The sequence below is a fragment of the Microtus oregoni genome, unplaced genomic scaffold, assembly GCF_018167655.1.
Source record: "Microtus oregoni isolate MIOR12 unplaced genomic scaffold, Mior012 000003F_ref0000135, whole genome shotgun sequence".
Classification (NCBI taxonomy): domain Eukaryota; kingdom Metazoa; phylum Chordata; class Mammalia; order Rodentia; family Cricetidae; genus Microtus; species Microtus oregoni.
Genome location: NW_024543062.1, coordinates 55,664 through 81,505, shown reverse-complemented (window position 1 = coordinate 81,505; position 25,842 = coordinate 55,664). Strand labels below are relative to the sequence as shown.

At 46.0% G+C, this 25,842-nt stretch overlaps 1 protein-coding gene across 1 annotated transcript; it reads right to left on the bottom strand.

Annotated features, from left to right (window-relative positions):
* Positions 1-204: 204 nt before the first annotated feature.
* Positions 205-19,836, bottom strand: LOC121445869 (olfactory receptor 10AC1-like). Its single transcript, XM_041648021.1, has 2 exons — positions 19,716-19,836; positions 205-1,190 (listed from the first exon to the last, which is right to left on the bottom strand). The coding sequence occupies exons 1-2, from the start codon at positions 19,834-19,836 to the stop codon at positions 205-207; spliced, it is 1,107 nt and encodes a 368-aa protein (XP_041503955.1).
* Positions 19,837-25,842: the final 6,006 nt, after the last annotated feature.

Here is a 25,842-nt window from a genome sequence, read left to right as displayed (position 1 = left end):
GGTGCTGCTGAACACGCATCCCCACTACAAAGAGCTATGTCATTCTGAACGTGAGCAGAAGTGTTGCTAGTCTGAAATTCAGTTTGGAGGTCTTCTGATGCTACGGCCACGTTTACATCTGGCAGATGATGGGGAGGTTATGGGTGATGGCTGTGGCAAGGCATGATTCCCATCAGCACCTCCAGTAACACCTGGCATCCACAGTTAGGACGGATCAGCTTGCTGGACCGCCCCCATCGTCCTCTGGCTGACTACCCGTTGGAGGGCGCCCTGCATGTCCCGATTGCGCAGTGTATAGATGGCTGGGTACAAGAGCGGTGTGAGGTTTATGTAAATGAGGGACACGAGCTTATCTTCCTCCAGGGAGCGGCTACTCAGGGGTCTGGCATACATGGCTGTGGCACAGCCATAGTGGAGCACAGCCACCGTGAGATGGGACCCCACTGTGTTGAAGGCCTTGCGGCGGCCAGCACCATCCCCCACCCCCAGGATGACCACCAGTACCCTGGTGTAGGACATTAAGATAAGGATTAGGGGCAGCACCAGCAGAAGCATGCAGGCTGCCAGTAACGCGTGTTCCTGAAGGTCCCGGTTCCCACAGGCCAGAACCAACACAGCTGGGAGGTCACAGAAGACATGATTGACAAGGCCGCCGTGGCAGAAAGGCAGCTGGAATATAACAGTGGTGAGACCTAAGGCTAGGACAGAGCCACCCACACAACAGGAAGCTAGAAGGGCCCAGCAGAGCCCAGTGGTCATGAGCTGAGGGTAGTAGAGAGGGCGGCAGATAGCCAGGTAGCGGTCCAAAGCCATGGCTGCCAGCAGCAGGCACTCAGAGCCACCCAGAGCCACGAAGAGACCCATTTGGGCCGCGCAGGTAGAAGGCGCCACCGCCTGGCCACCAGGAGGCAGGAGAAACCCAGCCAGCATCCGTGGGGTGAGTACCAGGGTGTAGGCCACCTCAACTGCAGACAGAGAACCTAAGAAGAAGTACATGGGTGTGTGCAGAGTGGGTTCTGCCAGAGCCAGGCCCAGAATGAGCAGGTTCCCAGCCAGGGTGGCCAAGTAGAGCGGCAAGAGGAGAGAGAAGAGCAGCAGGCGGAGGCCCGGGGGCCACCCCGAGAAGCCTAGGATGACAAATTCCTGAGGTGCCGTCCAGTTGGGCTCAGACCAGTGGCTCGTGTTGGGGCCTGGTGGAGGACAAACCAGAGGGGAGTATCAAGGTGGACATCTTCTTCCCAAGATCCGGGTACCTTTATCTTCGCCCAGACCCAAGGACTCTGCATCAGCTCTCCAGAGCCCGCTCTGTGATGGTTCGTTTTATTTTACTATCTACATGTGAATACACCATGGGAGTCAGAACAGGACACGGGATCCCCTGGAGATGGAGTTACAGGCTACTGTGAGCTGCCCAGGGTTGGTGCTGGCAACGGAGCTTGAGGCCGCCTGGTAACTGCCAAGGGTCTTTATGAGCAATAAATGGCCCCAAACCACTACCTGTCTTAGTACTGAGCCCTCCCCTTCACTCCATGCTTCCTTAATCCCTCTTCATCTTATTTTTCCAGTCAGGGTCCCTCATTAAACCTGGGGCTTGGAAATTCTGTTAAACTGCCTGGCCAGTTAGCTCCCCCATCCTGGACACTGTAGGTTTGTGCCATTATGCCTAGCTTTTTAATGTGGGTTCTGAGACTTGAGCTCAGGCCTTCAGACTTGCAAACAAGCACTTTGCTGACCGAGTTATCTCCCCAACTTCACAATTTATTTTATTTTATTTTTTTATTTTGAGATGAGGTCTCTGTATGTCATGATCCTCCTGCCTCAGCCTCCCAAGTGCTAGGTTTCCAGGTGTGCACCACCAGCTAGAGTGAGTTTTTATCAGAGCAGAAGTCAGGTCCTTGCTTCATTACCTCATCTTTGCTTTCAGGATGAGTTCACTTCCCTCAGCTCTCCTCATCCTTCATGGCTCATCAGTCTCCTCTCAGCACCGTAACCCACGCTGGAAGGTATACATTCCCACACGCTCCCTATCTTTTCACCTGCTGTTTTCTTCCTGGATTTCCCTGGAGACCTCATAGTGTCTATCTGGAATTTTTCTGGCTGAGTGTATAGTTCTGCAGAATAGAACTTATCTAGAATCCCCCAGTGAGGGGCTGGGGTGTGGCTCAGTGGTAGAGCACCTGCCTAGAATCCCCCAGTGAGGGGCTGGGGTGTAGTTCAATGGTAGAGCACCTGCCTAGAATCCCCCAGTGAGGGGCTGGGGTGTGGCTCAGTGGTAGAGCACCTGCCTAGAATCCCCTAGTGATAGGCTGGGAGCCTGGTTCTGTGGTAGAGCACTTGTCTAGAAGGCATGAGGCCCTGGATGCCATCCCCAGCACTGCCAATAAAACAAAACAAAATAACCAGGTAGTGGTGGCACATGCCTTTAATCCCAGCACCCGGGAGGCAGAGACAGGCGGATCTCTGTGTGTTCGAAGCCAGCCTGGTCTACAAGGACTAGTTCCAGGACAGGCTTGAAAGCTACAGAGAAACCCTGTCTCAACCAAAAAAAAAACCCCTGTCTCAAGAAAAAAGCTAAAAAAAATCAAAACAAACAAATAAAAACAACAACAACAACAACAACAACAACAACACACACACCTCTAGACTGTCTGGAAAAGTTCTATTCAACCTCCAAGTCTGCTGTACTTGCATGTCTGTCCCTAGGCTCGCTGGACATCACTCTCTGAAGCTACAGTTGCCATAGCAACACCACTAACTTCAGCCTTCTGGGACAGACAGTCTGAACTATGTCTGTGTGGTTTGCTGAATTACTGAAAGTCGAGGGACCAGTTATTTGAGCCTTAATCTTCACACGTTTGTATTGCACACACACACACACACACACACACACACACACACACACACACCCTTAGTTATTTTCCCAGCTTGGGTTTCCAGCCCTGGACCTCAGAGTGCCCCTGGCCTCACTGTTCCCTACAGTAATTGCTCCAGATTCTTCTGGATTCTTCTTAAACGTGTTCCTAGCACTTCCCATCATTGTGGCCATCAGCTTTAGTTGGGATGTGCAACTAATCACTTTCCTGTTCAACATCTCCCCAAACTACTAGAATTGACCCATTTCCACACTCGGTTACCAAAGGTCATGTCAACAGTGACATGCATCTTACCTCCTTCCTCTTCTTACCCTCCACGCTTTTACATCTTCCTTCATATCTCCATCATCATCTTCATCATCACCATCATCGCCACCCACCATCATTTTTTTTTGTTGTGCTTCATATAGAACCCAGGACCTTTTCTGAATCCTAGACAAGTGTTCTACCATTGGATGAAATCCCTACAAGATGGTAATTTTGAGACAGGGTCTCACTGTAGAGTCTCTAAATCAGTAGTTCTCAACCTACGTGTTGTGACCCCTTTGGGGGTCAAATGACACTTTAACAGGGGTCACATATAGGATATCTTACAATCAGATATTTACATTACAATTCATAACAGTAGCAGAGTTACTAGAAGTAGCAACAAAAATGATTTTGTGGTTGGTGTTGTCACAACATGAGGAACTGTATTAAAGGGTCGCAACATTTGGAAGGTTGAGAACCATTGCTCTGAATCCTCCTGCTGCAGCTCCCTGAATATTGGGAGTATAGATATATGTTTAATATTTTGAGGAGCCTGAAATATCTTTAGAGGCCAAACAAGCATTCTGCCACAGAGTCATGTCTGTAGTCCCCCTTGGAAACTAACTCAGGTTCTGGGGCTTCAGAGATGGGCCCAAGAGATGGGAAAGTATCATTCTGTGAGCCCGAGGACCCGAGTTCAATCCCCAGGTCCCATTTTTTTTAAGTCAGGTGTGGTGGACACACACCTGTAGCCCCAGCCCTGGGGAGGTAGACATAGGATTCTTAAGGCGCACTGGACAGGTAGTGTAGCCTAGTTGGTGGGTTCGTGGCAAGCAAAAGACCCTGTCACAAACAAACATACAAAACAAAGCCCAAGGTGGATGGCAGCTGAGGAACCACAGTTGAGGCGACCTCTGTTGTCCACATGCATATACCACACACACACACACACACACACACACACACACACACACACAGAGCCAACTCAAGCTCATCTCCCTCGAGAAGCTCAGCTGGCCAGGTCCTGTTCCTGCTTCCTCAGAGGCGCTCACCCACCTACCTTCAACGCCATGACCCCGAGGGAGTAGGCTGAGGTGAAGTCCCACCATCACTGGGGCTGTCCTCTGTCATTAGTCAATGCCCCCTCTCCTCCCTGGAGGCTCCTGATGGACCGGTTGTGTCGTGGAGCTCAGCTGCACAGAGAACCCCGAGGTCAGCCCTCCGGTGCTCACTGCAAGATGCTGTCCAGGACCCACTGTAAAATGAGAGTCGGGTCTTTCTGTCCCTTCTGTGTCTGCTATTTTATGGCACTGTTTAAAAAAATCAAGTTTGTGGTTATGTTTTCTTTTTTTTAAGATTTATTTATTTATTATATATACAACATTCTGCTTCCATGTATGCCCACACGCCAGAGGAGGGTGCCAGATCTCAGTATAGATGGTTGTGAACCACCATGTGGTTGCTGGGAATTGAACTCAGGACCTCTGGAAGAGCAGCCAGTGCTCTTAACCGCTGAGCCATCTCTCCAGCCCCTGTGGTTATGTTTTTATTTCCAAAATAAACCATCTTAGGCCGGGCGGTGGTGGCGCACGCCTTTAATCCCAGCACTTGGGAGGCAGAGGCAGGTGGATCTCTGTGAGTTCGAGGCCAGCCTGGTCTACAAGAGCTAGTGCCAGGACAGGCTCCAAAGCTACAGAGAAACCCTGTCTCAGAAAAACTAAAAAAAAAAAATAAAATAAAAAACAAAATAAACCATCTTCTATTTTTTTTTTTCAGTTTTTTTGAGACAGCGTTTCTCTGCCTGTCCTGGAACTTGCTCTGTAGACCAGGCTGGCCTTGAACTCAGAGACCCACCACCTGGCTGTAAATTGTCTTTAAAAAACTATGTGCGTGTGAGTGCATGCACTTGCCTGTGTGTGTGTGTGTGTCACCCTGGAGATCTTCCTCAACAACCCCCTTCTTTTACAAAGATTTTATTAGCTCTGTGTTTCTGTGTCTCCGGGTGAATCTGTACACCTGTGTGTGGCTGCGTGAGGAGGCCGGAAGAGGCTGCTGGATCCCCTGGAGCTGGAGTCACAGGCGACTGTGGATCACTGAATGTGTGTGCTGGCAACTGAGGTTGGCCCCCTTGGGCGAAGTCAGTGCTCTTCACTACTAAGCCATCTCTCCAACCCCTCCACCTCACTGAACCTAGCTCTCACTGATTTGGCCACGGCAGATCGGCCAGTGAGCCCGTGTCCACCTCCCCAGCCCTGGGGCTGCAGACACACACTGCCACACCTGGCTTTACAGGAATGCTGGGGATCTGAACTTGGGTCCTCATTCTTTCGTGGCACACATTTTACCCACCAAATTTTCTTTTCAGACCTCATCTTATTCTATTCTATTCTATTCTATTCTATTCTATTCTATTCTATTCTAATTATTTTTGAGACAGGGTTTCTGTGTGTAGCCCAAACTGTTCTGGAAGTCACTCTGTAAACCAGGTTGGCCTCAAATTTACAGCAATCCACCTGTCTTTGCCTCCCGAGTGTTGGGACTAAATGCCTGTACTCAACCAGCTTTTTCTTATTCTTTTTAAAGATGGTTTAGGCTGCTCAAAAAATCCTAAAAACATTAAGACATGGTGGCAAAAGCCAGCACTGGAAAGGTTAAAGCAGGAGGACTGTGAGTTCAAGGCCAGTTTGGGCTCAATAATGAAGCCCTGTCTCGAAAGCATCGGCGAAGACATCAAGGTGGCTCAGTGGGTAATGGGGCCTGCTGCCAAGACCAACAATCCAAGTTTGATCCCTAGGACCCACACAGTGGGAGGAGAGAAGCGATGTCCTCAAGTTGCCTATTGACCTTGCACAGGAGGAATAAATGGATGTTTTCTGAAGGTGTGCAATGCTTCTTTAATTCAAAGACTGACAAGGCAAAGGCAAGCAGATCTCTGGGGCATCCAGACCTGTTCGGTCTACAAAGCAAATACCTGGCCAACTACAGCTATGTAAGCCAGAGTCTGTCCTTAAAAAGACATTTTAAAGGGAATAATTTTATCAGCAGAAGGCTTGGACTGTTGTTCAGTGGTGGGACACTAGCCTAACATGAGTCAATTTTCTGTACCCCAGAAAAGAAAAGAAAAAAACCAGGGAAGACATTGTCTTGATTTAGAGAGAAGTCCGTTGGCAGTGGGTGTTAATCTAAGCATAACTTGGATGGCATTTTTGGACAGATCTTAGAAGTATTTCTGAGCAATGTACTTATCCCAAGGGCTCTTTCGGGCCGGTGAGATGATTCTGTAGGCAAAGCCACTTGCTGCCAAGGCTGTGAACCAAGTTCAATCTCTAGGACCCACATGGTGGGAGGGGAAAACTCCTTGCAAGTTGTCCTCTGACCTTCACGTGTGCTATGGCACATATGTGAGCTCAGACAAGCATGTGATCAAGTGTGCACATGTGCACACACACACACACGAATGAATAATAAACGTTAAAAACAAACGAAGGCTCTTCCTACCTGTCTCAGTGTGTGTAGGTGTCTACACTTGTGCTGGTGCACACTGCATTCTGCCCTGGGCTAGCCTTGGGTAACAGTCAACTCTGGAACTAGAGTCAGAGCTTTGGTCTTTGATGTGGTGGTGTTGTTATTGAGATGGGGTCTCATGTAGCCTAGGTTGGCCTAGAATTCACTACATAATTGAAGATGACTCTGAACTCCTCCCTCCTCTTCCTCTCTGAGAGCTGACCCAGCAGGCATGTGCTGCCATGCCTAGTTTCCGTGTACATGAGACAAGCACTCCCCCAGCTGAGCCAAGCCCTCAGTCCTCTTAGGTGCTGTTGTCTCCCTAGGTGTCAGGTTCCTCACCCGAGGGGTCTCATGGGGCTTTGGGACTCACCTACATTCCACTGAGATGGTGTCAGCCGTCAGTGATCGCAGGGAGATTCTCGTCTTAAACATCAGCAGGACCCTTGGCCCACAGGGTGGTGTCAGTGATTGTTTTAAATGGTGCGTGTGGCGCATCCAGTAGAAGAGTCCCTGTGTTTAGAAAATACCAATGAATTAAAAAAAAAAAAAACCAGGGTAAAAGTGCTTACCACCAAGTCTGTCGACCTGAGTTCAATCCCTGAGACCCACTTGTAGAAAGACAGCTGACTCCCAGAAGCTGATCTCCGACGGCAACATGTGCTTTTTGTAATTGTGCACACGGGCATGCATGCATGTGCACGCACACACACACACTAAATAAACAAATAAATGTAATCAAAGTTAAAAGAAAAGCTGGGCATGGAGAACCACACCTTTAATCCCAGCATTTTGGAGATAGAGGCAGGCAGATTTCTGTGAGTGTGTAGTCAACTTCATCTCTTTATCAAGTTCCAGACCAGCTAGGGCTGCATGGTGAAATCCTGTCTCATAAATAAACGGGTGAGAAAAGAACATACGCGACTAACACATCAAGATGTGCTTGACTTTCTCTTGGCTCCCTGACTACCACATCCTACTTTAGATGCAAAATACTTATCTGGGGAGATGGAGCAAGTAGTGGAAGAGAGAAAGAAGGTGGGCAGAGACTTGCAACATACTCAGATTCGATTTGCCTGTTGCACCAACACCAAAACTCTGATGCATTTAATACCCTAGCTCTGGACAAGAGAGATGGGTAAATCACTTGCTGTGTGTGCCTGAGGACCCGGATTCAATTCCCTAGATCCCATATAAAAGTGAGATGCGTAGCATGCATACGTAATTGCAGGGCTCCTGTGGGGAGATGGAGTTGGGTACAGGAGAACTTACAGGAGCTGGCAGGTCAGCTAGCCTGGTGTATGCAGTGGTGGGCAATGGAGACCCTACTTCAAAATAAGGTGGAAGGTGAGGGCTGACCTTTTGTCCTCTGACCACCACTTGCACACTGTGTCATGTGTGTGGTTTCATAAACACACACACACACACACACACACACACACAGAGAGAGAGAGAGAGAGAGAGAGAGAGAGAGAGAGAGAGAGACTAGCCTTCATTTCAACCCCATTTTTATCCCCACAGTCCCATGGTTTCCTGGGTCTCGACATCATTTCCACCTTACTTTTCAGTGGCCATGTCTCTTCATCCCCTCTAAACACTGGCCAGACAGGAAACCAGAGTGAGAACAGTGAACACTACCACAGTTGATGTGGCTACCTCTATCCACTCACGCTATCACTTCATACATTGATATGGCTACAACAATTGACCCGTCACAGGCATGGATGATGCTCTGAGCGCTATACACGCATGCTATCACTTCCTACATTGATATGGCTTCCACTATTGACCCGTCACAGGCACGGATGGTGCTCTGAGCGCTATACACACACACTATCACTTCCCACATAGCCACAGCTTGTGATGCTGTGGGCAATTACATAATAGGCATTATTATTGATTCACAGGCAGGGAAGCTGAGACCAGAGAGGGTGACTTATCAAAAGGTAGCAACACAGCTTCTCCCTGCACTAGGGTTTTTTTCCAGATGCTGATATCAAAATCTGCTCTTATGGAGGGGTGCTTGCTGCACTTTGTACTCTCTCGTGTGCCTGTGTCTCTCCATCCATGTGAGAAGGTGAGCAGAGAATGAAAGAAAGCTGAAGACTTTGAGGTTCACAGAGAGACGAAGAGATGAAGGTCTGAAGAGACTCATAACTGGAGGTGCCATGTCAGGCTGCACACTAAGCCAGCCAGGCAAACCAGGACTAGAGATGGATGCCATTGATGGAGCAGCCCAACTCAGGTGCCTCAGAGGGCTCTGGGCTGCAGGAGTACAGATGGGAGACAGAGAGAGATTTATAGGAGAAGATCAGAGGAGAGAGACGGGGGATGAAGGGGGGAGAGATTGAGAGATATAGACAGACAGATGATAGACGATAGACAGACAGACAGACAGACAGAGGGGCTGGGAGGAAAAAATTGTGTGTGTGTGTGTGTGTGTGTGTGTGAGAGAGAGAGAGAGAGAGAGAGAGAGAGAGGCAGAGACAGAGAGACAGCGAGAGAGGGGGAGGTGAGGGGAGACTGGGAGAGAGGAGATGAATTGAAAATGAGGAGAGAAATTTAAGAGGAAAAGATAAGATGGAGGAGACAGATTTGAGAGGGAAAGATTAAAGATATCAAGAAAAAAATTAAGAGAAAAGAGGAGAAAGAAACAGAGAAGGGAAGAGGGGAAGGGCTGAGCAGGATGGGTGAACAGGGAGGCAGAGAGAAATGAAGAGGAAAAATGAAAGAAAGAGGTTAGAGAGAGTTTGGGAGGGAAAGGTGAAAAAGAAGAGAGATGGGGAAGAGGGAGAGGGATAGAGAATAGAGAGATTACCCTGGAATTCAGGAAACATGACTCTCCATTGGGGAATTCTATTGGAAACTTTGCACGTCAATCCCTGGCAATCACGCTCTATCCTCTATGGTGCCTTCCCTGCCATGCCTGGAGCAGAATGACCAGAGAATGGAGACAAGGCCCAGAATTGCAAACCTCTTAGCCTCCTGCTTGGCCAGCCCACGGCCCACCTATCGACTCTGGCAACAACGAGAGGTCCCACTCAGGACCACAGATTCGCATCAGGAAGGTGACTTGGGTCCTGCCTAGATCTCTAAGCTCCACCTATCACAAGAGATACCCAGCACTGCTACTTCTAAAGTTCTCCCTTCCATGTTCTACCTCAGTCATTAGCAAGTTCCCCAACAACGTGCATATGTCCTGACCATCGGTGTCTCTCTGGTCTCACCCACGCGCCCCTAACATCCGAATGTCATTTTCCCACCTGGAAATGCACTCACTCTTCAAAGTTCACATCGAATACAAACACACATATAAAGGAAAGTAATGCAAACCAGAGTGATAAGACACCAGAATCGATCATGGAAGGCTTTTGTAGAAACAGAAGCAGACTGGCCCTATCGAGCCTCCGTCTTCTGACTCCCCTGATAGTCCAACTTCTTTCAAAATGGAGAGATCTTTGAAAGAGATGCTTAATGGGTTTCCCAGGGCCCACTTAAGGGTCTAGCTTGAGCTAAAACCCCAGAGTCTTGTTAGCACCTTCTCTCTGCAACTGTGCTGTCTGAGGAATGTGGGGGGTCTCAGAAGGATGGGGCTGGAGGGAGGGGAAGGAGAGCAACGTGGGAAATCAGAGCTTCAGTATCTTGGGAGAGCCTGAAACTTCTGGTCCAAGGAGACAAGAAGGCTATCTCCCTGCGGTGATGACAACATTGAGATTTGGGACAAACTTGACCTCAGAGGAAGGAGTGGCCCAGAGCACTTTAAGAGAAGCTCCCTGGAGAAAGAAACGAAAGTTCACCGCCGCTCTGTTCAAATTTTCATAAAATTTACCAAAAGTTTGGACCCAGAAGCGACCAAGAGTGTCATGGTTTAGGAGACACTGACTAAGAGCGATGCCAATAACATGGCAGCAACTTCACAGTAAACTGTTCGACATCTATCCATGAGCTAGAATACTCTGGGAAAGCCTGAGTTCAGATAAGAAGCCACAGAGGGGGTTGGAGAGATGGCTCAGCGGTTAAGAGCACTGACTGCTCTTCCAGAGGACCCGGGTTCAATTCCCAGCACCCACATGGCAGCTCACAACTGTCTGAAAATGCAGTTCCACAAGATCTGACACCTTCACACATAAAATAAAGTTAAATACATCATTAAAAAAAAAAAAAGAAGCCACAGAGGGTTGGAGGGATGCTTGCTGCATAAGCATTGAGGGTCTGAGTCCTGACTCCTAGAACCCATCTAAATAGCTGGGCACAGTCACACACACTTGTAACACCAGCACCGGCACCGGGGAGGCAGAGATAGGAGGATCCCTGGGGGTTGCTGGCTAGCTTGTCCAATCAGAGGGCCCCAGCTTCAGGGAGAGACTTTTTTTTGTTGTTGTTGTTGTTTTGTTTTTTTTAAAGAGGGGGGAGAGAAAATGATTGAAGATTCCTATCCCCAACTGTCACAACTCAGAGAAGAGTGGATCCTTGCACAAGTCTTCAAGGAGCGCATGAGTGCATGCATACACACACACACACACACACACACACACACACACACACACCAAAGGCAATAGGACACTGGTAAATAAACACAACAGATCTCCAGGAACTGGTCTTAAGTAAGAGATTTCTGTATTACCGGAAAAGAGATTTTAGATAATGGCCTGGACAGATAGATGGCTCAGTGTTTATGAACACTTGGTACTCTTCCAGACGACTTCAGCTTGATTCCCAACCCATACGGCAGTTCACAGAGAATAATGAAATATTTTCAATTTAAATAATTGTCTTAAAGACACCCAAAAGGATGACTCAGTATTGGGAAAGGAATGGATAAACAAAATGAGAATTTAACAAAGAGTGAAATAATTTTTTAAAAGATTTGCCTGCTTGTGTTATGTGCACCATGTGTGTGCAGTGCTCATGGAGGAGAAGAAAGCATTGGATCCCCTGGAACTGGAGTTACAGATGGTTGTGAGCCACGATGTGGGCGCTGGAATTGAACCCCAGAAGAGCAGCCAGTGCTTTTACCCACTGAACCATTTCTCCAGCTACCCCTCCCTAGTTTGTTTTTTGAGACAGAGTTTTATGTTTTAGATTGGTCTGTAGTTCTCTTTCTTAGTATTGTCTTTCTGTGGTTTGGGTATCAGGGTAATTGTAGCCTCATTAAAAAGAAGTTTGGCAATGTTCTCTCTCTTTCTCTTGTGTGGAATAATTTGAGGAGTATTGGTATTAGATCCTCTTTGGAAGTTTTGTAGAATTCTGAGCTGAAACCTGGCCTTTTTTTTGGTTGGGAGACTTTTGATGACTGTTTCTATTTCTTCAGCAGTTATAGATCTGTTTAATTTGCTTATCTGGTCTTGATTTAATTTTGGTAAATGATATTTATCCAGAAAGTTGTCAATTTCCTTTAAGTTTTCCAATTTTGTGGAGTACAGGTTTTCAAAATATGACCTGATGATCCTCTGGATTTCCTCCATGTCTGTTGTTATGTCCCCCTTTTCATTTCTGATTTTGTTAATTTGGATATTCTCTCTCTGCCTTTTGGTTAGTTTGGATAAAGGTTTGTCTATTTTATTGATTTTCTCAAAGAACTAACTCTTTGTTGCATTGATTTTTTTTGTATTTTCTTTGTTTCTATTTTGTTGATTTCAACTCTCAATTTGATTATTTCCTGCCGTCTAGTTTTCTTATGTGAGTTTGCTTCTTTTTGTTCTAAAGTTTTCAAAAGTTCTGTTAATTTATTAGTATGGGATTTTCCCAGTTTCTTTAAGTAGGCATTTAGTGCTATGAACTTGTCTCTTAACACTACTTTCATTGTGTCCCATAAATTTGGGTATGTTGTGTGGTCATTTTTATTGAATTTTAGGAAGTCTTTAATTTCACCCTTTATTTTTTCTTTTAACCATTGATGATTCAGGTGAGCATTGTTTAATTTCCATGTGTTTGTGGGTTTTCTAGGATTAGTGTTGCTATTGACTTCTAGTTTTAGACCATGGTGATCTGATAAGGGTACATTGGGTTATTCTAATTTTTTTTGTATTTGTTGAGGTTTGTTTTTTTACTGAGTATGTGGTCAGTTTTTGAGAAGGTTCCATAAGGTGCTGAGAAAAAGGTACATTCTTTTCTGTTTGGGTGGAATATTCTATAGATGTCTGTTAAGTCCATTTGAGTCATAACATCTGTTAGTTCTCTTATTTCTCTGTTCATTTTTTGTCTGACTGACCTGTCCAGTGGTAAGAGGGGAGTGTTGAAGTCTCCCACTATTAGTGTGTGAGGTTTAATGTATGATTTAAGCTTTAGAAGTGTTTCTTTGACAAGGAGGACGCCCTTGTATTTGGGGCATAGATGTTCAGTATTGAAATTTCCTCTTGGTGGATTTTTCCTGTGACTAATATGAAATGTCCTCCTTTGCCTCTTTTGACTGATTTTAGCTTAAAGTCTATTTTGTTAGATATTAGGATAGCTACACCTGCTTGTTTCTTAGTTCTATTTGATTGGTATGTTTTTCCGAACCTTTTACTCTGAGATGATGTCTGTCTTTGAGGTTGAGATGAATTTCTTTTATGCTTAAGAGGGATGGATTCTGTTTTTGTACCCAATCTGTTAACCTGTGCCCTTTTATGGGTGAGTTGAGTCCATTTACATTAATGTATATTAATGACCAGTGGTTGCTATCTCCTGTTAATTTAGCTTTCATCGTTGGTGATGTTAATTTGTGTATTTTTTTCCTTCTTCGGGATTTGCTGTAATGAGATCATCAATTGTCTGTGTTTTGTTGGTGTAGCCATCTTCCTTGGTTTGGAGTTTCCTTCTAGTATTTTGTGTAGGGCTGTGTTTGTGGCTAGGTATTGGTGAAATCTAGATTTGTCATGGAATATCTTGTTTTCTCATTTTATGGTGATTGACAGTTTTGCTGGGTGTAGTAATCTGTCCTGGCATCCGTGGTCTCTTAATGTCTGCATAATGCTTGACCATTACCTTCTGGCTTTCATTGTCTCCACTGAGAAGTCAAGTGTAATTCTGATAGGTCTACCTTTATATGTTACTGGCCTTTTTCCTTTGCAGCTCTTAATATTCTTTCTTTACTCTGTATGTTTAGTGTTTTGATTATTATGTGGCTAGAGGACTTTTTTTTGATCCAGTTTGTTTGGTGTTCTGTAAGCTTCTTGTATCTTCATAGGCATATCTTTCTTTAGGTAGGGAAAGTTTTCTTCTATGATTTTGTTAAATAAATTTTCTGTGTCTTTGAGTTGATCTTCTTCTACTTCTTCTATACCTATTATCCTAAGATTTGGCTTTTTTATGTTGTCTTATATTTCATGGATCTTTTGGGTTAAGCTTTTGTTAGATTTAGTGTTTTCTTTAACTGATGAGTCTATTTCCTCTGTTTTATCTTTAGCGCTTGAGATTCTGTCTTCTATTTCTTGTATTCTGTTGTTTATACTTGCGTTTGTGGTTCCTGATCTTTTCCTCATGATTTCTATTTCTATAATTCTCTTGTCTTATATTTTCTTTATCTTTTTTCTATCTCAGTTTTCAAGTCCTGAATAGTTTCTTTTATATGTTTGAGTTCTTTTTCTTGGTTTTCTTTAAGTGATTTGCTGATATCTTCCAATTTTTTGTTTGTTTTTTCCTCCATTTCTTTAAGGTAATTTCTCATTTCATCTTTAAGAGTTCCAAACATGGGGGCTGGAGAGATGGCTCAGTGGTTAAGAGCACTGGCTGCTCTTCCAGAGGTCCTGAGTTCAATTCCCAGCAACCACATGGTGGCTCACAGCCATCTATAATGAGGTAACCCAGACACAGAAAGACAAATATCATATGCACTCACTCATAAGTGGCTTTTAGACATAAAGCAAAGAAAAACCAGCCTACAGTTCACAATCCCAGAGAACCTAGACAACAAAGATGACCCTAAGAGAGACATACATGAATCTAATCTACATGGGACGTAGAAAAAGACAAGGTCTCCTGAGTAAATTGGGAGCCTGGGGACCATGGGAGAGGGTAGAAGTGGAGGGAAGAGGAAGAGAGGAAAGCGGAGAAAAATATATACCTCAATAAAAACAAACAATAACAACAGCAACAAAAAAGACTCAGCAGGGCGGTGGTGGCGCACGCCTTTAATCCCAACACTCGGGAGGCAGAGGCAGGCGGATCTCTGTGAGTTCGAGACCAGCCTGGTCTACAAGAGCTAATTCCAGGACAGGCTCCAAAACCACAGAGAAACCCTGTCTCGAAAAACCAAAAAAAAAAAAAAAAGATTCAGATCACTGGGGAACTAAGGCTGATGGTCGACAAATGGGACCTCAGGAAGTTCAGGCAGGATCTCTCTGTAGGGCCAAGGGGATGGAAGCCGAGTGAAAAGACTGCGTAGAGGATAGCGAAGAATCTGTTAGTGACTGGCATCATTTTACTGCCTTCTTCTTCGACCTTGGCTTTGTCTCCCCTTATTTACCTTCTGGGCAATGACTAGACAGAATTTCCTAAATTTTTTTAGGAACAATAAGTTTTTCAGTGTTTTCCATAGGTTCCTGTGTGTCAGAGTCCACCTTTCACACACTCGGCCTTAACCTTCAGATCCTCTATTTTAGGGCGTCTGTCTGCTCCAGTGGCCATCGAGGGGAGGGAGCGCTGAGGACAACGAAATGCCGCTGTGAATCGCCACTAGAGGTCAGCGCTCTATCCCAGTCTCCTGGAAACTGGAGGGACTTTCCTCGGGGTGTCTCCTCCAGGACCCTTTCATAGAAGCCTCAGGGAGTGAGAGACCTGGAATGATCTTTCTTTACAATCTTAGACTCCACTTGTCTGAGCCAAACATGACAGCTCAAGACTTCGGGAATCCTCCTGTGGAAATCAGTCTTTCTTTTTCCAATCACAGAGAGGGAAATGCAGTCTCAGCCCGGAGCAGGTGCGTGCGTGCGTGTTGGTAAAAGCATGCCGATGGCGCTCCTGTGGAGGACAGAGGAAAACCTCCAGTGTTGACCCCCCACCTTCCACTTCGTTTGAGTCTACCTCGTTTGAAGTAGAGCCTCTTTTGTTTTCTACAGCAAACACCAGGCTAGCTAGACAGTAAACTTCCGGTAGTCTCCTGACTCCTCACATCACTCCCTTTCCGCCCGCCCCCACACTAAGATTACAGATGTAATACGGTACACATATGGGCTCTGGGTATTTGAACTCAGCTTCTCACATTATTGCGGCAAGACTAAGCCACTGAGATATCTCCCAGCTCCTGTGAGGCAGAATGGAGTGTTGGAGATGTGATTAGGTGAGGAGGGTGGGACTCTCATGGATGGTATTAATGGTCTCATAAAAGCAGTTTTCTGGCTCAGTGATTAAGAGTGCTTGCTACTCTTCCAGAGGACCTAAGTACAATTCCCAGCATCCACATTGGGTTGTTAACAATCACCTCTAACTTGAGCTCCGGGTAGTCCGATGCTTCCTCTTCTATTTCCAGGCACTTGCACACATGTGCTCATGCTCAGGTGCATACAACACATGATCTGCACTGTGGAAGCTTTCACCAGAAGCTGACTGTGCTGTGCTCTGACCTCACACTCCCAGCTCTTAGGAAGAAATGTTTATATCCTGCCAAACCTACATTCTTCCCTACAGCATCCCACAGTGACAAAGCCTCCTCGAGACGGTCCATCCAAACCTATACACTTTATCACAGCATCTCATAGTGACAAAGCATCCTTGAGATGGTCCATCCAAACCTATGCACTTCACTACAGCATCCCACAGAGACAAAGCCTCCTCCAAACCGTCCTTCCAAACCTATGCACTTTACTGCAGCATCTCATAGTGAGAGACTCCTCTAGAGGGAACCAGTTCCTCTTTGAGTCACTTCTGATCTGTGCACTCCAGTCAGTCTTCTGGCATGTGCAGGTGGTGTAGTGTCCCAGCTCCTCCACTGGGCTCCTAGTCCTATCTATCCCTCCAGAGGATCTGGCTTCTCTCTAATGCAACTTATCCTAGGGGGAAGAAGAGACGAAAGACGCTTGTCTCTTTATATTACAAAATTTGGGTGAGGGTTTTTTCTACAGCTGTTATTTTAAATATTTGCTCAATTATTGCTTTATTTTGTGTGTACATGTGTATACTATTTATTTATATCTATGAGTATGTGTTTCTGTACACGTGCATGCATATTCATGCCTGCAGAGCTCAGAGGACAACTTTCACGAGTTAGTTCTATCCTTCTAGTGCATACCAGGGATTGATCTCAGGTTGCAGGTTTGGGTGCAAGCCCCTTAACCTGCTCAGCTATCTCTCCAGCCCTGAACTTCTTACAAAGACAGTGATCTTATTTCTGATGGACCCACCCTCATGACCTGATCACATCTCAAAGTATTGGGAGTAGGTGTCAATATTGATAATTGGGAGGGGGCAGTCCATCTCAAGAGCACAGGAATCATGGATAGTGTGAAATGGAATTTACAGAGCAGTCACAAGTGTGCGCTTGGTGATGGCCTCATCTCTGAAAATACCCGAGTGATGGTTAGTTTTAATTGCTAACTTGATATCTACCTAGAATCACACCAGGGTCTGGAGAGATGGCTCAGAAGTTAAGAGTACTTGTTGGTCTTGCAGAGAATCTTGATTCAGTCTCCAGGAATAATATGGTGACTTACGACCACCTGTAACCCCAGTCCCAGGGGAATCTAGCACCCCCTTTTGTCCTTTCCGGTAAGCCACGACCTTGTGGTAAACACAGATCAACAGAAATGGGTTAAATCAAGATGTGAGAGTTAGCCAATAAGAGGCTAGAGATAATGGGCCAGGCAGTGTTTAAAAGAAAACAGTTTCTGTGTGATTATTTCGGGTGTAAGCTAGCAGGGCGGCTGGGACCAAAAGCAGGCCCTCTCTCTCTCAACACATGTAATTTTTTAAAATATGGCAGTCTCAATGAAGGATTATCTAGGTTAGGTTGTGGGGTATTGTCTGAACTATGTTCACTGAGGTGTGAAGATCTGCCCACTGTGGGTGGCACCATTCCCTATGCAGGAAATACAGGACGAGTGGAGAAAGCGAACCGAGCCCGTGCCTGCATGCATGTATGCATTCACTGCTTCCTGTTCCTAATTACAGTGGTGATATGACTAACTTCTGCCACAGCGGCTTCCCTACTGTGATGGACTGTGACCTGGAACTATGAAATAAACCAAAACCTTTCTTCTCTGAGTTGCTATTTTTCAAGGAGTTTTATCATAATGAGTAGAAATGAAAGGAAGACAACCTGCCTACAGCTTGTTCTGAGGCTGGTGTCTGGCATCTGTCTTTGTGGGTCCTCTTCTTCCTCCAAGCTCCTGCTGGATGTAGGTCTTGGAGACAGGTCCTGATGATGAGCTCTTATAGAACCTCTTATGTGGCTTCAAAGACTCCCCTACTCCGCCAAGAACAGACTTCACAGATATAAGTTTGGGAGCTGTTGGGAGTGTCCTATGGAGGGACTGGTTTCCACATGAATAGCCCATACCATGACTGTTGTTGAGACTTCACTGGCCCACCCAGGATTTTCTGTGGGTTTGTCCCCAAGCCATCACCACCTTATCCACCTGTCTATATGAGACCTCTTAGCTCCAGACAGAATCTGGGCCCAGGAGCTCACAGAGAGGTGAACTCTGGCCATAGACAGTAGCTAGCTCAGTACCCCTAAAGCCTCATGGACCATCTGCTGCTGGAATGAGGAGCCCGATTTACAGGCTGGATGATATCAGTGACAGCTTGTCCCGTGGAGTTCAGTCCACTCTTCATATTCTCTATCAGGTATCTCCTAAGAGCTGGGCCTTGTGGTATGGGCTTGTAATCTCAGCTACTCAAGAGGCTTGAGGCAGGAGGATGACACATTTATGGTAAGACTGAACAACTCAGTGAGGCCATCTCGAAATAAGAATTAAAGAGAGGGTTCAGGCTACAGTTTAATGGTAGAGCACCTGCCTAGAATCCCCCAGCGAGGGTTTGGGGTGTTGCTCAGTGGTAGAGCCCCTGCTTAGAATCCTCCAGTGAGGGGCTGGGGTGTGGCTCAGTGGTAGAGCACCTGCCTACCATGCAGGAGATTGTAGGTTTAATGCTTTACACACACACAGTAATTTTTTTTAAGGAGGAGGACTGTGAGCAGAAACTCAGCCATAGTGTCACTTTGTGAGGCCATCTGTGATTTTGTCATGGAGGTGAACACCTGCAATCTCAACACGAGGCTGAGACAGGAGGAAGGAGAGGTCCAGGCCAACCTGGGGTACATTACAAGGTCCTATCTCAAAACCCCCAAATGCAAGAAATTCCTACCTTATCTAACTCAGCGTCCCCTTCCTAGGTCCTGAGAAAAGCTGAGCCTCCCACTGTGGGGAAGGTAGGGCCAATCACCAGCTGCAGTGGCCAGAGATAATCATAGACCGAATTCACAGGTGGGCCTGGTGACGTCAGGGTCTGAGGCCGGAGAAATTTCAACTCTTTGGCCAGGATCTCCAAAGCAAAGAGCACTATTAGCTTGAGGAAATAACTTTTATTTTTAAATGATGCTGCATGTGGGTCTGGTGAGGTCCGCATCTGTCCCCACTGGGATACTGCTGTCCACCCCCAGCCCCTCCAGCAGCTGAAGCGCCCTGGAGAGGACAAGAAGTGGGTCTTGGGAACAGGAGTGGGGAGCCCCCAATCCTGCGACTGGTAGGCCCTCATGAGGCCACAGGTTCTCCTCCCCAGCTTCTGGACCACACAGAGGGCCCCTCACGAGCCAGGCGGACAGCGGGGGCCAGTAAACGGGTTGTCTTCCCTCCACAAGCCTCTTTCTCCTTCAGTGGGGATTTCTGATGAAGAGCGACAAGTTTAGCTTGGTGATGCTGTCAAGGAAGGGGGACAGTTTCCCAGCCAGGGTCCCTATGTTGTGGCCATGCCTAGGGAGGCGCTAAAGTCCGGGAGAGTTAAGATCAGCTGTCCTCTTTGCATAGCGGGTCTCCTGGGGAGTTCAAAGGGTTGGGCATCCAGGACTAGACCACGCCCATCGAACTGACTTCCTTTCAACAGCCCACCCGATTCTCTGCATCCTTGTCGTTATTCTGTCGCTGTGTGGGTCTCTGCCTATGCCTGCCTCTTTACCTCTCTGCAGGCCCCCAAATTCCTCTCTCCCCACACCCACCAACCCTCTCAGGGCGTTGGAAACCTTCAAGTACGCTAGGAAAGCTTTCCTGGAGGTCGATAGCCGGGTGAGGGGCGCCATGGGCCACAGGAAGTAGCAGGAACAGCAACACCAGTGGTGGCCACATGATGCCCGAACAGGGCGCTGCAAAAGAATGGGTTATCAGTCAGAGGCCCTCCCTGCCCAGCCGTCCTCTAGTCCCTCCCTCTTCTGCACGTCAAGCCCACCCAGCTGTGGTCCTGGAAGGCCCGCCTTCTCACTTCCGAGGTGCCCTGTGTCAGCCCTCAACCTGATCAACGGTCTTCAGCTCTCCAAGAACTGTCAGATGCGGACAGTTGTGATCCAGCGTGTCTCTAGAACTACTGGTCTCCTCGAGCCAGCTCACAAGTCCTGGCCACACCCCTCATCCAGAGCCACGCCCCTTAAGTCTGAACTGAGCCACCCACTCCAGCCACACCTTTTAGCCCAAGCCTTACACACCCACCCAGAATTGTTCCCTTATACAATGTCTATCCCTAAAGACTTAGCCACATCCACTCCTTAAAGTCTTTCTCCACTGGCTGGTCACATCCTCCCGCTGAGAAATATACCTCGGCAGAGCTGCTCAGGTTTTTGTTGAACACCATCCTGGATACGGGCTTGGCTCTTCTCGTTAGTCCTTTGCAGAACAGGTCCCACCAGCACAATTGCCAGAACTCTAGGGGCCCATGGTCCCTTGTTCCTTTCCATGCTCTTTTCCTTTTGCATATATGGAGTCCGTCCTTTTTCCTTCTGTCCGTCTGCTATGTGTTCCTAAGTGACCAGTGGACGGATTCAAATACCTTTCTTTATCAGGCTCCACCTTTTCCTTTGGGCAGGGTCTCTGCCTGAACCAGCAAGTCAGCAAGCCCCGGCCATTCTGGCCATTCTCCGGTCTCCATCCAGCTCAACGCTGGGATCACAGGCAGGTGTGGGAGAACACTGGTTGCCTGAGAACGGCTAAGATATGCTTTAACTTATTTTGTACCTATATGTATGGGGGGCATGCATATGTCATGGCATGAGTGTGGAGGTCAGAAGACAGCTTGCAGAAGTTGATTTTTTCCTTCCGCCATGTGAGGAGTCCCAGGTTGTCAGGTTGGGCAGCTGGGATCTTTACTGGCTGAACCATGTGTCGGGCCTCCTGAACATTTCTTAAGTATAATCCTTCATCAAATTAAGCACTTTATATTCACCCCAAAGGAATTTAAATCTTAAATTTAGAAATATAAAGTTCTCAAAGTTGGGAAATATGAGAAGTGATTCACATCCAGACACATACACACCACATACACACAAAATAAATGTAATAATAAATATGAACATTATGGTGGCAAACACCTTCAAACTCAGCCTCTGGAAAGCAGAGGCAGGTGAATCTCTGTGAGTTTGAGGTCGGCCTTGTCTTCATAATGGATTCCAGAACAGCTAGAGCTACATAATTAGACCCCGTCTCAAAAAAAAAAAAGTACCAACACATTTGTATATGTAAAAATATGGGGGCTCTTCGACCTTTTCAAATATTTTACTCAAAACATACCATAATGGTAAGCTTCAAGGTTGTGGTGAAAGAAGTCATAGTAGGTGCCCCCAAAGCTGATGTGACCATAAGAAGGAGCTCTGAGCAGAGTTACAAGGACTAGATATATAGTGTATTGCTAGACATCAGAGAAGTAGGGCGAGGGGCATGTTAGCAGAAATACACAGTGCAGAACACACCAGAGTGTTTAGCACCAGATTAAAAATGGGCAATGGCAGAAATCAGATAAGTAGCCTCTGCAAGCCTCAGCTAAAACTAAATGGTGTACTGATTGACCGACCGCACAGACGTTTCGCCTGTGTTCATCCTTCACCCAGAATCACACTGTGTGGCTGGGCTTCAGCATCCTCCCTTCACACTGTCCAACAGGATTCCACAGTGGAAACACACCCCTTCTACTACATACGTGAGCCTTGAGTGTTCTGGGATTTTTTTTTAAAGTTTCACCTTATGTACATCTCTAGTACAATCATGTGTGACTCTGTGTATGCGCCGTGTCTATGTGTGTTTCTGCATGGTTTGAGTAAAAGGGTATATATACACTCGACTGAAAGTGTCAGTTTTCCAAAGTGTGTGATCAGTTGTCCCCTTAGGCACAAGTTCCTGTTATAGGGCAGGAGGGACGGTGAGGCAATTGACAACTGTTCTTGCAGTTCATACAGTAAGGGAAGAGGAATGGAGTTTGGCTCAGCACTCAAGTGTGGAGCCTCACGACTGCCTGGAATTCCTGTCCCAGGGGTTTCAATGTCACCTTCTGGCCTCTAAAGGTACCAGCACACATGTTGCACACACACACTCACACACACACACACAAGCACACACACACAAATTAAAAATGAGTATCTTTTTTAAATGTTCCTGTTGTATACATACTTATAAATACCTGATGCTTTTTGTGCTTTCATTTTAACTGCTTCAGTGAGCAGATTTTAAAAATGACCGTGTATGCTGTGTGAGCCTGGGCACGCACATGCCAGTGTGTGCGGTTCAGACGGAACCTTTCAGGAGCTGGTTTTCTTCCTTCCACCACAGGTTCAGGTCATGGGAATTATGCAACCACCTCACAGTCCTTGGTGGCTGGGTTTTAAACCTACATTCCCTTGATTATTAATAAGCTAAAACATCTTTTCACATACGCATTGCTACGTAGACTTTAGTTTCCTTTAGTGATGTGGATGGCCATGTCTTTTGCTTATGTTCTCCTCTTGTTGATGAGGAGGTGTTCTTTATATATTCTAGATAAAGCACCAGAAAACCAGGAGTTCCAAGGCCAGATTTTGACTGCCTCCCTTGTAAATAACGGCTCGGTAGGAAATAGCCATGCACACTTGTCTGTATACTCTATGGGGTTGTCTGTCTACTATAAGAGGAAAGCCAGGCAGCTGGGAAGGGACTAATGCTACAGGGTTAACCAACTGGCTCTTTACTGGAAAAGTTTACCAATGCCTTTCCCTTCCTGTATGAACTGCAAGAATGGTCAACCTTTCTGTTCAGGAAACTTTGTCTTCCAAATCACTTAAAAAAAGATTTATTCTTAGAGCAGGTCTGAGGCAGTGAACTCCACAGAAGCAGGACTGAGCCAGTGACCTGGACCAGAGCTGGCCTGGGACTGTGAACTCCAAGGGAGCAGGATCGGATCCAGACCAGGGACATTTGCGGAGGTAGGACCAAGCCAGTGACCTGGGCTCAAGCTGACCTGAGACAGTGAACTCCACAGGAGCAGGTACAGGGGAGCAACTGCTGAGTGAGTGGGCCAGAGCCAGAGACCACTGCAGGTCCGGGCCTAAATCTGGAATCTTTGAGGGAGTAGACCACAGCCAGGACCTCTTGTGGGTCTGGGCAAGAGTCTGGCACCTCTGAGGGAGTAGGCCTGAGCCACAAATATCATAAAATATCTCAGAGTAACTATAACCATCAAGTGGAAGACTTGTATGACAAAAACTTTAAATCTTTGAAGAAAAAAATTGAAGACACCAGAAAATGAAAAGCTCTCCCATGCTCTTGTTTAGGTAGAATGAACATAGTAAAAATGGCAATATTACCAAAAGCAATCTACAGATTCAATGCAATGCCCATTAAAATCCCAGCAAAATTCTTCACAAGACCTCAAAAGAATGATACTCAACTTCATATGGAAAAGCAAAAAACCCAGGATAGCCAAAACAATCCTTTACAATAAAGGAACTTCTGGAGGCATCACAATCCCTGACTTCAAACTCTACTACGGAGCTACAGTATTGACAAAAGCTTGGTATTGGCATAAAAACAGACAGGAGGACCAATGGAACCAAATCAAAGACCCAGATATCAACCCACACACCTTCGAACACCTGATTTTTGACAAAGAAGCTAAAAATATAAAATGGAAAAAGAAAGCATATTTAACAAATAGTGCTGGCATAACTGGATATCAACATGTAGAAGAATAATCATGCAGACTCATATCTATCATCATGCACAAAACTCAAGTCCAAATGGATCAAAGACCTCAACATAAAGCCAGCCACACTGAATCTCACAGAAGAGAAAATGGGAAGTGTGCTTGAACACATTGGCACAGGAGACCACTTCCTAAATATAACCCCAGCAGCAAGACACTGAGCAACGATTAATAAATGGGACCTCCTAAAACTGAAAACTTTCTGTAAAGCAAAGGACATGGTCAACAAAACACCAGCCTACAGAATGGAAAAAGATCTTCACCAGCCCCACATCAGACAGAGGTCTGATCTCCAAAATATACAAATAACTGAAGAAATTGGTCATCAAAAGAACAAATAATCCAATAAAAAGTGGAGTACAGACCTAAAAAGAGAACTCTCAACAGAGAAATCCAAAATGGTTTAAAGACACTTAAGGAAATGCTCAACATCCTTAGCCATCAGAGAAATGCAAATCAAAACAACTAGGAGATTCCATCTTACACCTATAAGAATGGCCAAGATAAAAAACACTGATGACAACTTATGCTGGAGAGGATGTGGGGTAAAAAGAACACTTCTGCATTGTTGGTGGGAATGCAAACTGGTACAGCCCCTTTGGATATCAGTGTGGCAATGTCTCAGAAATTTAGAAAGCAACCTTCCTCAAGACCCAGTAATACCACATTTGGGTATATACCCAAAGGATGCTCAATCGTGCCACAAGGACATGTGTTCAACTATGTTCATAGCAGCATTGTTTGTCATAGCCAGAACCTGGAAACAACCTAAATATCCATCGACCGAAGAACGGATAAGGAAAATGTGGTACATTTACACAATGGAGTACTACACAGCAGAAAAAAATGACAGCTTGAATTTTGCAGGAAAATGGATGGAGCTAGAAAACATCATTTTGAGTGAGGTAACCCAGACATAGAAAGACAATTATCACATGTATTCATTCATAGGTGGTTTTTAAACATAAAGCAAAGAAAAACAGTCCACAAATCACAGTCCCAGAGAATTTAGACAACAATGAGAACCCTACGATAGACTTACATGGATCTAATCTACAAGGGAAGTAGAAAGTAGAAAAAGACAAGATCTCCTGAGTAAACTGGGAGCATGGGGACCTTGGAAGAGGGTAGAAGGGGAGGGGAAAGGCAGAGAGGGGAGCAGAGAAAAATGTAGAGATCAATAAAAATCAATAAAAAATATACAATAAAAAGATTTATTCCTAATTTTGTGTGTTCTGCACACATGAGTACCAGTGCTCACAGGGACTAGAAGAAGGCATGAGATCCCTTGGAGGTGAATTAAACATGGTTGTCAGCCATTTTGGGTGCAGGGAAATTCTCTCAGGTCCTCTGCAGGAGCAACAAGCACTCCTAACTGCTGAGCCCTCTCTCCAACTGTAGGGATAGCCCAGCCCATTGGGGTAAACATCGCCTTGGGCTAATGTTTACGTATAAATCTGGTGGACATGAGCCCCGCCACTCTCTTTTTTGTATCTCCTGCTCATCGCTGGATCTGTGGTGTTGTAAGCTATCCCTTCATTAAAATGTTTGCTGTTTCACATTAAGCTAGCCTGGTTATTACACTGTTGAAATATGAGCGGTGGGCTACTTTCCCGCCACCCAGCCGCCCGCAAGGCTAGCTTTATACCCGAAATAATTACACGGAAACTGTATTCTTATTAGCTAGCTCTTACATATCGACCTAACCCATTTCTAATAATCTGTGTAGCTCCACAAGCTGGCTTACCAGGAAAGATCTTACCCTGCGTCTGTCTGGAGTGGGAGAATCATGGCAACTCCTTGACTCAGCTTCTTTCTCCCAGCATTCTGTTCTGTTTACTCTGCCTATCTAATTTTTGTCCTCTTAAAGGGCCAAGGCAGTCTCTTTATTTAACCAATGAAATTAACACAAGCCTCTCAGCACAGCTCCTTGCAGGTCCACTCTGCCTGATTACAGCGGCAGAAGCAGCTGAGCTTCTGAGTCACTGAACATCTGCAGCGACTTGATTTTTCCTGGCGCTTGCTAGAAAGTTGGCAAAAGGGACTCCTGAAGGGCGACTCAGCCCTGCCCACCATACTAAACAGGACC

Coding starts and splice junctions, on each gene's coding strand:
- LOC121445869 (XM_041648021.1), bottom strand. CDS start 19,836: ATGGCGCCCCTCACCCGGCTATCGACCTCCAGGAAAGCTTTCCTAGCG. Junction 1,191..19,715: donor ATTTGGGGGCCTGCAGAGAG/GTAAAGAGGCAG, acceptor GTCCTCCACCAG/GCCCCAACACGAGCCACTGG.